Source organism: Carassius gibelio, chromosome B15 (assembly GCF_023724105.1).
Source record: "Carassius gibelio isolate Cgi1373 ecotype wild population from Czech Republic chromosome B15, carGib1.2-hapl.c, whole genome shotgun sequence".
In the NCBI taxonomy this organism is placed as follows: domain Eukaryota; kingdom Metazoa; phylum Chordata; class Actinopteri; order Cypriniformes; family Cyprinidae; genus Carassius; species Carassius gibelio.
The window spans coordinates 12,368,180-12,382,914 of NC_068410.1; the positions used below are offsets into that span (position 1 = coordinate 12,368,180).

At 38.5% G+C, this 14,735-nt stretch overlaps 1 protein-coding gene across 2 annotated transcripts in view; it reads left to right on the forward strand.

Annotated features, from left to right (window-relative positions):
* Window positions 1–14,735, forward strand: part of mettl16 (methyltransferase 16, N6-methyladenosin) — a 28,284-nt gene that overhangs the window by 11,471 nt on the left and 2,078 nt on the right. For both annotated transcript variants that reach the window (XM_052576827.1, XM_052576828.1), the window contains exons 3-8: window positions 4,434–4,621; window positions 5,709–5,849; window positions 5,987–6,099; window positions 6,242–6,384; window positions 9,389–9,458; window positions 10,841–10,930. In XM_052576827.1, coding sequence (XP_052432787.1) covers window positions 4,434–4,621; window positions 5,709–5,849; window positions 5,987–6,099; window positions 6,242–6,384; window positions 9,389–9,458; window positions 10,841–10,930 — 745 coding nt within the window. The remainder of the gene's footprint in view (window positions 1–4,433; window positions 4,622–5,708; window positions 5,850–5,986; window positions 6,100–6,241; window positions 6,385–9,388; window positions 9,459–10,840; window positions 10,931–14,735) is intronic.

The following is a 14,735-nucleotide window of genomic DNA, read 5'->3' on the forward strand; positions in this document are numbered from 1 at the left end:
CATTTATTCACCCTTATGTCATTATAAACCTGTATGACTATCTTCTGTAAAACTGAAAAAGGAGAAATTTAGCAGAATGTCAAAGCTGCTCGTTCCCATACAGTGAATGTCAATGGTGACCACGATTGATACAGGGATAATGAAAATCATAATTTAATAGGGCTGGGTTAAAAAATATTTCTCTATTTTAATCGATTTTCATTTTTATGAAAAATTATTGATTGGACCGATAAGTCTAGCCTGTTTTTAGTTAATTAATGTAACATAAATCACTATAAGCTTTGAAACAAAAAGTTTTTGATTTCAAATTCTGTCCATTTTATCACAGTTTTTAAACAAATGCTGTTTTGGCGGTTTAATGTGGAGTGTCAAATAGTGTTGTTTTCGTCAACGAAAATTATGACTAAATATCGTCGTCAACTAACCTCTATCACATGACAAAACTAAGACGAGACGCAACGTAAATGCTGGTCATGTGACAATGACTATAATTAAAGGGGGGGTGAAATGCTCGTTTTCACTCAATATCCTGTTAATCTTGAGTACCTATAGAGTAGTACTGCACCCTTGATAACTCCAAAAAGTCTTTTAGTTTTATTATATTCATAAGAGAAAGATGGTCTGTACCGATTTTTCCCGGAAAAACACGACCGACTGGAGGCGTGACGTGTGGGCGGAGCTAAAGAATCACGAGCGCCAGTAGGCTTTTGGGTTGAGAGCGTCTGGAAGCTGTGACACCGTGAGGACAAAACCAACCAAAACAAACCATGGCTGACAGTCGGATTCAGTGTATATTTATGATCCAGAATCAGATCCAGAGGCTGAAACAAGAGCAGCATCAGCAACAACGTCTCTATGTGGTATGTACTGAAACTGTATATATTTGCTTAGCGGTTTTGGAAAATGACTAAGTTCCACTTTGTTGTCTTTTTTTTTTTTTAAGCTGTACATGTGGAAAGTGCAGTTTGATGCCAACATCGCATGTTGTTTACTTGATGTGCTTACACGCCGATAGCTAAGTTAATAACACAGAGATATTTGAAGCAGTTTTACTCACCGCCTGTGGTTCCAACACACGATCGTGACCCTTTTTCGTTGGGACTCCATTATCCTTAAGAAATAAATGATGTGCAAATCCGGCGTCAAACTGGGCCTTGTTTGTAAAACAAGCATCTTCGAAATGCAGGGGAACAAACACAAACACTTGCACAACTCCGTTGATGCTCTGTAAAAATAAACTCCATCCACTGGTCCCTTAATGCTGTTTTTTCTTTGGTAATCTGTGCAGGGTTGTCTTGCCCTGGCAACCAAAAACATACTCCTTTTGTGACATTTCGCGACACTTTCGCTCTGATCAGTGAACGGTCCGTTGTGCTCTCATTGCTCTGCTATACGGGAGCGCGCGCTCTTCTGGCAGACCTGCCCTAGGACCCATATAAGGAAATTCCGCTCCATCTAACGTCACACAGAGCCATACTCAAAAAAAACTTTCCGAAACTTGTGACAAACCGGAAGGAGTATTTTTGGACTTAGTATATTATGAACTTAATTTTTGAAACTTTGTCCATGTTTAGCATGGGAATCCAACTCTTTAACAGTGTAAAAAACTCAGTATGCATGAAATAGCATTTCACCCCCCTCCCTTTAAATGTATAATGCAATATTGTTGATGAATAAAAAAAGGACCAAATGTGATTTACAAAATAAAAACTAAATGTGCTAAAATGTCTTCATTTTCGTTGACCAAAACAAAATGTGATTAGCGTTATTTAGTCTCGTTTAGTTGCGTTATTACTATTATTTTGCAGTATTTCTGTTTCCTGTGTCTCACTTCAGGGGCTGCATCAGGTCGCACTGTGCAGACACGGGGACATCACTTCCTCAAACCCCACTCGTGGCATAATTTATAAGACAACAAACAAAGTTAAGTCTGACACAGAGAAAGGGACTGATGTTTGTACTTCTAACATGTTTGGTAGGTAAAATAAATATTGTAACAATAATATAATAAGATAACCTTTGGTTTTCGTCTATACTACTAGGTACTTATACTATATTGACTGGGTTAAATAGAATTGCATTACTAAAAAGAGACTAAAATACAGTTGACTAAAATACAATTGACTAAAACTAGACGCAAATAGTCATGGATAATTCTGACTAAAATACAATGCTCAGACTTTTAGTTGACAGAACCTTGACTCAACTCAAAAGAGTATGAACGTGACTAAAATGAATAAAAACTAAAATGACAGCTACACACAAAGACTAGACTGAGCGTCACCATTCACTTTCATTGTAAGGAAAAGAGCAGCTTGGATATTATTCGAATCCTCTTCATTTGTTTTCCACAGAAAAAAGGAAGTCAAACAGGTTTGGAATAATGGTATAAGTAAATGATGATAGCTTATTGTAAATGATGTAACTGCAGTTAGTCTGCTTTCAGAAACCTTCCTCAAATCTCAGAGGTGAAAGTCCTCAGGATATTCGGCGGGCTTGTGTTTACAGCAGTGTTAAGTTGAAACGAGATCCTGGTCGACTAGAGATTTGACGTGCTGACAAAACCTGACAGTTGGTGGAACGTCAATCCTCACAAGACTGCTTGGCTCTCCGTTCTCAACTTATTAAAACTGCACCGCTAGATTCTTTGTTCTCACAGAACACGATAAAAAAACTGGAGTGTGTTCAGCATCCATGCTATGTTTGTTAATGGTTGGGTTTGGAAGCATTTGAGTTCGGTGGATTAAAACATGGCTAAATGGTGGCTCTAGAGGTGACCTTGCGGTGCTGATGAGTAAATTCATGCTGTGCCATTGTGTTAGTCTGATTGGTTAGAGCAGTGCTTTTCTTTCAGGACTCTGATTTCACACCAAATGTAGTAGTAGTAAAAATCTTAATGGTGCAGTTTTTGCTTTTTAACACTTCTGATATGAACCTTGGTTATCATGACTGCAGAGCTTATTATGATCTCTTTCTGAATCTTCTGTTTTCTACCCAGTAAACCTTCCTTTTGCAGTCTTTTTTTCTTAATTTAGAGTCATTCCTCTCTGAGTCCTTGAGTCAGAGGGTTGCAGTTTCTGAGTTTCTCATCCGGGATCTAATCTGCCCATACACACACCCACCTCACGTCAGCATCACGTCCTCTCACACACTAACACACATCCATAGCTCCACTGCTCCACTGACACACACTTCTCTGCGGGGCGGGTGTAGCGGTTACTGTGGAGACCGCTGGGCTGCGGCACTCGGCCTTCATCCTGTGAGCCGAGCCATTCAAGTGGAGGCTAAAAATAGAGCGCAGGATAACGGTTCTCGCAGCTTCATCTCTGCACACTGATTATGACCTGACGGATGCAAGGTCAGCCGCAGTCACTCTGTGAGCTGCTGGGTCTCCATTATGTCATTTCTGGCCTCTTTTGTAAAATCTACACTCCTTGTTTTATTTACTATCTCCATTTGTGCTTTATTATTATTGCGTGTAATCCTGTTAAGTGGTAACCAGTATAATCCTTCTATAGCATCCATATTCATATTTAATTCCCAAGGTCACATTTTAAAGATTAATAGGCTGGATTGGATGGCTGGATTAATTAGGGCTAATGTGTTAATAAATTATAAAGATATAGGTGTATTGGATTTTTCACATGAACGGCTGCGGTTGGAATGTTTGCTTTCTTGTGTTGTGCTCTTGAGCAGCCAAAATGCTATTCAAACTGCAGAAATGCTTTTCCTTTTGCATTAACTTGCATTTTCCCTCCTTAACGTATTGACACCTCAAATGTAATGTCACAGTCATAAGACAATTTTGGGCTGAAGCACTTTCTTTTAAAATTGGTAATGCTTACACATGTCTGTTTAAGCCCAGTGCAGCCATCACTTAGAGAGAATGTTCTGTCCTTTTATGTCCCACATCCCTTTTGTGAGGAGCGCTTATGCTTAAGGTGGGGTGCAGGTGTTTTTAAAGGCTCTGTAAAATAGCATTTCACACACCATGGCTTCTTTCCACAGTATCCTATCTGTGTGGCTCACACGCACATCTTGCTTCCCTTCGGAGGTGCCAGACATGGTCTGCAGCATGGAGCGTTTAATTACATCTATAGGGGTGTGAAGGCTCCCTAATTACACCTGCCTCACCCTCCTGGCTTTTAGAAGCGCAGAAACGTGACGTTACTCTCGCTGAATGCTTTAAGATCTACATTAAGAATTTAGAGAGAAAGGGACAGTGATTATGAAGGCATTTATTCCATTAATACATTTTTGCAAACCAGCAGCAGCTGCTGCTTCATTGTGTTTCTCGGCATGGATGTTTTTACGATGAGCACTAATGAATTGAGAAGAGGCTATGTGGTGTGTTTTTAAAGATGGCTATTAGCTGATTCTTTTCTGTGGTTTTTTTGTCTATTATACCCCACTAAACTCCATCCCTCCTGCAGGCTCAACTTCAAGGACCCAGAGGCTGTTCGAGCTCTCACATGCACCCTGCTGAAAGAGGATTTTGGCCTAACCATCGAGATCCCCCTGGAACGGCTCATCCCCACTGTGCCGCTCCGCCTTAACTACATCCACTGGGTGGAGGACCTGATTGGGGGGCAGGGGAACCCACGGAGGGGCATCGACATCGGTAAGCCGGCTCACACTCACCGGTGTGATCCTGTTAAAGCCCTTTGCGTTCCCTCAGGCTGGTGGTACAGGGTTTGGTGGTGCATTTAGTTGGTTTATACAAAAAACTGTCCATGTTTACTGTTGGTATCTGTAGGGATGGGTCACAATTGTCTATGTGTGAGTGAGTGAAACTGTCATGTATTCTAGATTCATTACATATAATGAATCTAGACGGTTTGCAGATTAAAACCAGAAAAGTTGTGTGTTTCTTTCATCTCCACTGGTGGTGATCACCCATACACTTTCAGCTGTTGCGTCAGAGTGTGTGGATAATATAGTTGTGGCTCTGTTGATCGGGTTGCAGACTGAAGACCTTTGCCAGCTCTGGGATGAGATTAGCTGTTAGTGTCACACATATGATGAATAGCTCTAAATCTCTTGTCTTCAGATCTTATGAGGATCATCTTTTAGTTCTGCTAAATTTCAGTCCATTTTAAGGCTGCCTGGCTGCATAATGGATGACCAGAGCTGTCCTGCCTCAGTCTAACTGCATTATAGTCATACGTCACTCTGTCAAGCAATCGCTTGCACTTCATATTATCATACTAATACTTATTTAAGACTTTTAACATATGGTGGTAAAATTGTTTGATAGAACTGTTTTTTTTTTACTGCTCTGTATATTTTGTGGTGAAACTAACAAAAATATTGCATGGATCTTTTGAATAGCATACACATTTGTTTGTTTTTTATTTGAAATGTGAATAGTTCACTTCTGAAATATAGTTAATAGTTTTAATTTCACGTTTAAGTTCTCCTTTCCTAGAGGACAAATGTAGTTAAATATTATCATATAGCAATATATGATAATATTTAACCAACCCTAACCTAACTAAGGTGATCGGATATTCTGAGCTTAGTTTAGATACAAAATATGTGAAATTGATACAATAACACCATAAAGTATTCATGATTCTTTGAACCGTACTGTTGATCTGAAGTGTTGTCACTAGATAAAGCATGTGTTTAGTTAAAGACTTGGAAGCAGATCACCACTCTTCATTTGTATTTAAGCTCATAATGTGACAGGTTTTGGCTTTGTGCAGGTACTGGTGCCTCCTGTATTTACCCCTTGCTGGGAGCCACTATGAATGGCTGGTTCTTCCTCGCCACAGAAGTGGATGACATCTGCTTTAATTATGCAAAGAAGAACGTTGAGCAAAACCACCTGGCGGAGCTCATTAAAGGTAGGTGTGGTGTGTGTGTGTGTGTGTGTGTGTGTGTGTGTGTGTGTGTGTGTGTGTGTGTGTGTGATCCAAAGAGAGAGCTTGACAGTTTTATATGTGATTTAACCCACTGAACCACATAAATGTGTGTGTTGCAGTGGTGAAGGTACCCCAGAAGACTCTGCTGATGGATGCGCTCAAGGATGAGTCCATTGTCTATGATTTCTGCATGTGCAATCCACCTTTCTTTGCCAACCAGTTAGAAGCGAAGGTACCTTCAGCTCGGGTGTTTGACACTACACACAAGGGCTGTACAACCCCCAGGCTGTTTTCTAGCAGTATCTGTCTCTTTGTGTACATGACAATAGCTGTTATCAGTTCTTTCTTCCCTTCTTTTCTGTCCCCTCCATCAGGGGGTGAATTCGAGGAACTCCCGCAGACCTCCACCCAGCTCCGTCAACACTGGAGGGGTCACTGAGATCATGGCTGAGGGTGGGGAGCTGGAGTTTGTGAAAAGGATCATCCATGACAGTCTGCAACTAAAGAAGAGGCTTAGGTAACATGCATACATATATACACACACACACATTCTTGCATATGTGGTTTATGGGACTCTAAAGAAAATAAATATATAATACATGGAATATTTGTCAATTTTGTATATTATTCTCACACACAAATACATAAAAAAAAAAAAAAAAAAATATATATATATATATATATATATATATATATATATATATATATATATTTTATTTGACAGAATACATACAATAATATAACTCAGAGAATACATGAATGTAAATTTAAATATTTACATATAATATTTATTATATAATGTAAAGTATAAATTAAAATTGATTTAATGTTTAAAAAATGTCTTATCTATCGAATTTTTTTTTTTTTTTTAAATTGATGTTTTTATCTAGTATTATAGTAGTAATTGAGAGAATGAGGAATAAAAATAAAAGAAATAAAAAATATATTTAAAAAATTACACTTTAGAAAAATTGTTCTAATTTTTACTATTCGGGATGATATCTGATATCAGAAAATTAGTATTAAAAGGCAAGCACTTGTGTTTATTTGCCTCTATATGAGGAATTTATTGTTGTATTCCTCATTTCTATGTCACTTTGGATAAAAATTTTGAACTATGAAACTTTTATCTGATAGCTATCGGTTGATGCCAAAACTCTCAAAATTGGCAAATAGTGACTGATATATCAGTCTGGCACTGATGTCAACACATGAAGGGAGTAAACCGCCGCCTGTGTCCAGATCTGAGGAGGAGGTGTTTTCTACTGACAGAGCCAGAGAGGGGAAGAGGCCATGCTGACAAAAGGGGCAGGGCAGATGGATTCTGGGATGGATCTGTCATACAGAGTTTGCGTAATTAATTGACAGGCAAAGTAAATAATTACCCGAGGCGGTATCCGGGCCGCCTGACGGGAGCAGCTGTGTGTGTGACTGGGGCAGACGGCGAGCCCCCCTGTGCCAGGACTGTCAGTGGAGCGCTGGAGTGAAGCGGGCAGAGAGGGGCGGCAGAGCACCCAACATTAGGCCTGATTAACCATGTCATGAGCTGAGCCCCAAGAGGAACGTGGTCGTTCCAGCTTCACTGTTTGGATGTAATATCAAATATAGTTCTAAACCTTTCAGTGTTTTTATGTGTCTTCTGCTTGTGTTGAGATTTGACTGGTGTCCGCAGGGGAAGCTGGGCACTCTTCCATCTCGCCGTGTTACCAGCTTCCTCTCTCATGGGCTCAGACTACGCGAGCAGACTGTCGTAAAAGCAGCGTGTGTGTGTGTGTGTGTGTGTGTGTGTGTGTGTGTACGCGTGCAGGTGCCCGTAGAACCAGCCAGGCATTCTGATTGGCCCTCTGAGATGCTACTTCCCCTCCAACCCCTCAGATCTGTAATTACTGCCAGTCTTCCTCCAGTCTCACTTACAAACTAAATACAACTCTGATTTTTCCTCATGCCAGACAATCTGTGCTATTGAAATCGTAATTGTTACTATTTCCTCCTCGGGGTCTGATAACTAAAGAGAATGAATAAACACCCCCTTTCCAAGGCCTGATAGATGCTGAGTACACAGCCTCCCTCCACTACACTTCGGAGAGCATGTGTGGATATTAGGGCTCTTTAATATTTAATTCCACAAAATGAACCGATTGTCAGACCCCTTAGGCTCCATATGCAGTAATGTGTGTTCATCTGCACTCCCTTGTTCTTGTGGTAGATTGTCCTTTGATAACCCCAAGCCACCGCCCAACAAATATCAGCTACAGCAGGGTCTATACATGACTCTGTTAGTTGTTAAAGTCAGCAGGAGTTGGTCTGTGTCTAATTGTGCACGACTGATTTGGTTATTTTCTAAAGATAAAATGGCTCTCGTTAAGTGCTTTGCTGCTGAATCTATTTGACTTTACAATGATGTCAGGACAAACATGATTTAATGGCCATATGATTTATTACGTTGCCCAAAAATGTTAAAATTTTTAAATCACCACTTCACATTGACTTCATCATTTTAAATTTCTTTGTAATGATCGTAAAAAAAAGCATAATATTTTAAAAATAATACTGTTTATGAATAAAATTAATATAATTATAAAAGCAAATATTAAAAGGCAAAATAATGTTTACAAGTATTTGCTGTATGATTTATAAATTAAATTAAATGAAATATTAAATTCATATTTACTTTATTGAATTAATATTTAAATAGCTATTTAGGCATTTTAGTTTGATACGGTTAGATAATGCAGTCATTAATATTTTTCTTTTAAATAGTTCAAATCAGCAGTAATACAAAGGTTAATAATACATAAATAAAATCACGTCCTGTGATGTAATATGTATATAGTGGCAGGAAATGGTGATGAATAAAAAGTTATGGCATTAATAGCAAATGATGGATTTCAGGAAGGAATACATCAGGAAGCTCTTGAAAGTGAAAATGACCTTTAAGCCCCACGTTTTGCTCACAAATCCTAGTTAAAAATGGGTGCTGTCTGTCCTCCATAATGAACCTCCATGTCCCAATAGGTTGATAAAATCAAGTCTTTCCCTACATTTATTCACTGAGTATACGGTTTGACTCATAAATGTCGTATTATAGAGATAAAATGGGTTGTGAACATGCTTCATGCTGACCTTTAAGATATTCCTCAGCGATTAAAAGCAAGATTCTGTCAATTAAGAAACCAAAAGAACTTGAAAATGAAGAGTTGAGCACCAATCACTTATGCATAAACCGTGTTATCCTCCCTCTCTCCGTGGGCACTGGCAGATGAAGCCTCATCTTTTTTTATAATGGTGGATATTCATTGATTTTTTGTCTCATGCACAGCTTCAAAGCTCCCTGTCGAGGTGGGGTTTTTAATTAAACATCGCGCCTCATCTTATAAATATAAAGTGTAGCCCAACTGACCGTTCCCACAGAGCGAGCCCACATTCAACCCACGGTTCTGCATCCTGCAGCTTATTTGATGTGCTCCCATGGATCAGGTGTCCAGGCTGGTGGTTTCACAAGCCCTTTTTTCTGTTTACAGGTGGTACAGTTGCATGCTGGGAAAGAAGTGTAGCCTGGCACCTTTGAAAGATGAGCTTCGGAAACAAGGGGTGAGTTGAGCTTGGACCACTGCATGCATGTTTGTTTTTTGCCTCTCAGATCTTTACAGATAAATGAGTGGGCGTTTCCCCAAGACTTCAGGTTAATTCATCTTGATGAGTTTCACTAGCGTGGCCTAAAAACGTACCATGACAGGGAGCGCTAATGGAGCAGATTTCATTAGTTAATTAGGCATCATTAGCTCCTGCGTCTGTGTCTGTACAGTCAGAACGCTGTGATATCTGTGAATGAAAGGCATTCTCCCTGCTCACAGGTTATTAGTCTGGTGTCAGTCAGTCTGCTTTGATTCATCTGAAGGTGTCAGAGTCCCGTCACCCTTCATTAGTGTCATTGTTCTCCTGGTCAGCGTCCAGCAGTTCCTCCTCTCGCCACTGTGGCTCTAATTAATATGCTAATGAGGTTCTTTCTCTCGTTCTTGTTGCCCTCTCACTTTCCTCTCTCTTTTTTTCCATGCTTTTATCTGTTGTTTGAATGCCCTCTGCCTGGAAAGGTCAAACCCGAGTGGTGTTTTTTTTACTGAAGAGCAGTGGGATTTGATTTCACCCTATAGTTCACCCCTAACATCCAAATGTCTGTTGAAACACACTCCCCATTGTGTGAATTATACATTGAAGAGTTTCTTTTTTTGTGTGTGTGTGTGTGTGTGTGTGTGTGTGTGTGTGTGTGTGCGTGTGTGGGTGTATGTATGTATGTGACACCAGTAATTTATCCGTGACATCAAACATTATCAAAATGTATATTCATGTGGCAAATTTGAATGACATTGAAATGGGTTTTTAAAGATTTGTCTGTATTTGTGTCCAAGCAGTCCATGTGGACGATTGGATTTTTGTGAGCATTAAAGTGAGCATTAAATGATGGCAAAGGTAGTCTAAATATAAAAATAGTTGAAATGATTATGAACAATTAAACATCCAATATCCATTATCCTGAAAAAATAAAAGAATCTGTAACAACAGATAAATGATACGATACCGATATACTATGTAACTCTAATTATAAAAAGCAATGGTAGACATAAGTCATGGTAGTATATGTTGTACTGAATTATACCTGTTGTAAATAAACTATGCTAATAAAAATTTATTGCTAACAAAGATTGATTTTTTTATTTTTTATTTTGCTAAGTAATAAAGTAATGCAGTAATGCATTAAGAAATGCAGATTTGGGAGAGAAATGTGCTTCATTGTCATGAATATGTCAGAATGCAGTCCTAAAAATTATCCTTTCTTTATTCAAAATATGATTTTCTGTAAAATATGATCTTTAATATAACCCAGACCTCTCTTGATGGTTTCTGTAAGATTCACAGGCTGTTTTATGTTTTAATCACCACTAATGAGATCCTCTTCATCTTTTGTCCTTTCACAGGTGCTCAAAGTAACGCACACAGAGTTCTGTCAAGGTCGGACCATGCGCTGGGCCCTGGCTTGGAGTTTCTATGATGACGTTCCTGTGCCTGTAAGCTCTGAGCACTTCCTGCATTACTTTATAGACCGTAGAGAGTAGGGATGCACGATAATATCGGCACAACATCGGTATCGGCCGATAAAAGCTTAAAATGACCATCATCGGTATCGGCCGATATGAATATTTCTGCCGATGAGCCAAACCGATATTCTCCAAGTGAAATAATTGACCTGTTTTTCAGATGTGAATGTCTGTCTACATTTGTCAAACAATACATTTATGGTAGAATCAGTACAGAAGAGATACATGGATTTCTCTTCAGTAAAATTAAAGTTTAAATATATATATATATATATATATATATATATATATATATATATATATGTATATGTATATGTATATGTGTATGTATCGATATCGGTATCGGCATCGGCCAAAATTATTTTGAAAATATCGGCATATCGAATATCGGCCAAAATCCAATATCGTGCATCCCTAGTAGAGAGTGTTTGCCTCCGTTTAGAGTCAGCTCGTCCTCACATAACCCATGCACCCAGTCTGTCTGATGCATTTGTGTTTGGGAAAGCAACACCTGCTGAATATTGACTGGGCTCGGACGTCTTTTTAATAATGCATCTTAAGCCCATTCCATCAGATACACTTGACCTGCTTCCTAAGGCACAGCACAGCTCCTTCTTAGCAACAGTTGCCCAGACAGGGTGACGGTGTCATATAGTCACGCATTTCAGAAGGGCTATAAAAGGGGAAAAGAGGTGGAGGGAATGGAGAAAGGGTCGCAGGATGATTTGTTATGGTCTTTCAGGAGAATTCCCCAAGTCCCAGATGCCTTTTTCCTCACAATCACTTGACTAGAAAGATTGGCCAACATATCTGTCTGCGAGCCGCTCTACCCTCAGCCAGCATACAGACACATCTAGATCTGGATGGCACCCGCATTCTTCTGTGCTTCTCTCCCATTTCAGTTTTTCCTCTTCCTGTGTCCATTCTTCTTCTCTGAAGCCAGCTGAGCCTCATTAGCAGAGCGCACAGAAGCCAGATCAATCTCTTTGACAGTCAGGTCTTCAATCCAGACGTGAAATGTATTGCACGAGAGGTAGGGGGTACAGCGAAGACTCTGACAAAAAAGGTAGGGTTTGAAAAGGACCCCGCAGTGCTGAAAGCGTGCCCGGGATCTGAAGCTGTTGAAGCAGTGGATTTATAGTGGGGGGTCTGGATCTGAGGGGTCAGAGGTCACCAGGCAGGAAGCAGCACTAAAGCAGGACCCAATGAGGCCGGTTGTCAGCATCCGTGGATCACTGTGGAAATCATCTGCTTGTGTTCAATAATTGAATAATGACCTTTCAGCTCAGTCTCGGCACGTTTAAAATCTCAAGGCCTATGGTTTTATTTATCTTTTTCATTTTTAAGAGCGAAGCCACTCCAGACACATCAAGAGGCTCGGTGTTGAGAGAGGAAGCTGTTTTATGCAGGATCTACTCAACCTGCTTGGAGCATATGTGTGGTGGATGAATAATGGACTGAGTGGAGGGGGTTATAATTCATGGTGAAGAGGGGATAAAAGCAGTGCATCGCTCTTATTAAGACTGATTGAAATTCATTAAGAGGGAGCGTGTGGATCGATGCACGTATCTGTCTGTTTTCATCCATTATGTGCTCTTCAAATGAGTAGAGATGCACCGAGCCACGTTTTTCCAATTTTTGACAATATTCTTCATAAATCTGAGACGAAACACTGTAGTTGATGCTAGTCTGGTCATATTTAGATTCATAGCAGTATTAGTCATTACAGAGAATTACTGTGGACACAGTGTTCTTTAATATTCATGTGAATTTTTGGTCTGCTTTTGTTCATAGATTTTGCTTACTGGGATGAGATTTTGTCATGCTTAGTAGAGTTTCACAGCTTAAAGTCAGAAAACGGCGCCTCCTTGTGTTGAAGGATACTGGACTGCATGGGGAACCGCCTTAATGTTAAATCTTACAATCTGCCATGAAAGGACAAAAGAGAGAGAGCCTGTTTGTTTGTTTTTCACCATTCAGTATGATATTATTATTATTAAATATAATTATTATTATCATATGTAATAATCATTAACATGATTAATAATAAATGAGTATTGTTATTATTATTATTGTTACAGCTTTGTATTTAGGTTCAATTTATTTTCAGAATTTTAATAGAATTTATCAAAGAAATATATTACTAGTGCAATATGTTTGTACTGTTAAAGTATTTAATAACAACAATCATCACTTTAATATTAGTATTAATAATAATATATTGGATTTAGTATTATATTATGGTATTTATACGTTCTAAATATAATAAATAATAATTAAATCAAATAAAAATAAAGCTATTTTGTTGCCAACAATAAATCATTCTTAAGATTTAGCTTGTTTAGTGCTGTCAGAAGCTAAGAACACATGAGATAAATGTATATGAAAAAGTAGCAATTCTTTACTTTAGATTTATGCAATTCTTGTCATACCTCAGATTGAAAAATACAAATTAACATGTAAATATGAAAAAGCCATTCCTATTTAACTATAGAACAATAAACCCAATTAGGGTTTATTATTTTGATTTTGTTGCTTGTGTGTTGGATCCTATCCTAGTTTAGTTTTTTTTTTTTTTTTTTTTTTTTTTTTTTTAATAAGAAATGAGCTTTAATAATGTCAAATTGATGCATTAAACACATTATTACATATTTAATATATCAGTTATCTTTGACCAGTCTTTTCTACCAAAGTGATTTAATACACTGCTTGTGCCCTCTGACAAAGACCGTGACCCTGTGTGAAACCTCATTTAACCGTTGTCTGCTGAGACGGGACAAATTTGACAAACGGCAGAACCAGCAACTTCAGCACATTGAGTTATTCAGAAACTATAACTAGCTGACTGTCCCTAAATCCAGTTTACTTAATGCAGTTACCCTTATACGAGGAAGACGGTTAAGCTGTATGGTCTAGTCTGTGTTAAATGTGTTGCTTATTCCAACAGGACAGAAACAAAGATCCTGTGATGGATGCCAGATTAACTGTGCACTTTATCTTCTATTTCGATGAATGGTCACCAAAGACCACAGCAGCCCACACCGATGGAGCAGATGATGGGTGTGGTGTGTTTTTCGGCACTGAGGGGGTCGGTCTGTTGGCTTGTGATGAGTCACGTTTATCTGCTCTAACAACAGATGCTCTGTTACTGAAGCAGTGTGTGAGAACCCACTATGATGAGAGCTGGAGAAGTCAAAATATGACCGCTGTGTCTCAGTAGGACATGATTCAGTGTTTACATTGCATCAGAAATTACTCTGCATACAAGATAACTCGTGCTACACTGAGCTGTTCAGGTCCTCAGACTCATTTGTTTCTATGGCAGCGCACATAATGTCAAAATGAATCCTTGGGCAGATTTGTTGTTGACGCTTATTCACTGCAATCATTCATGAATATATTGCTATGGAAATTGGTAACACTCTTATTAAAATGGCATATGAAACAGAAATATTTATAGAGACTGGAGCCCAGCTATCTTTAATGTGAAGGCCTGCATTTCATTTTACATTTTGTAATATTTTCAACTTAAATTATGAGTAAGAACCATATAAAACAGTGTTATTTTAGTAGCATTTATATATTATTAATGGTTAACTTTTTTTAATAAGCAACATTTTTGTAATTTTGTGCCTTTTTCTTTTTTTAGCTTTAGTTTATCATTTTAGTAATTCAGCCTCAATTGATTTTTTTTAGTTAGTTGCAAATTTTTGTTTTCAAAGTTGAAGTTTTGCATTTAATTTTACATTTGAATTCATAAGCATGAGTCCCACAA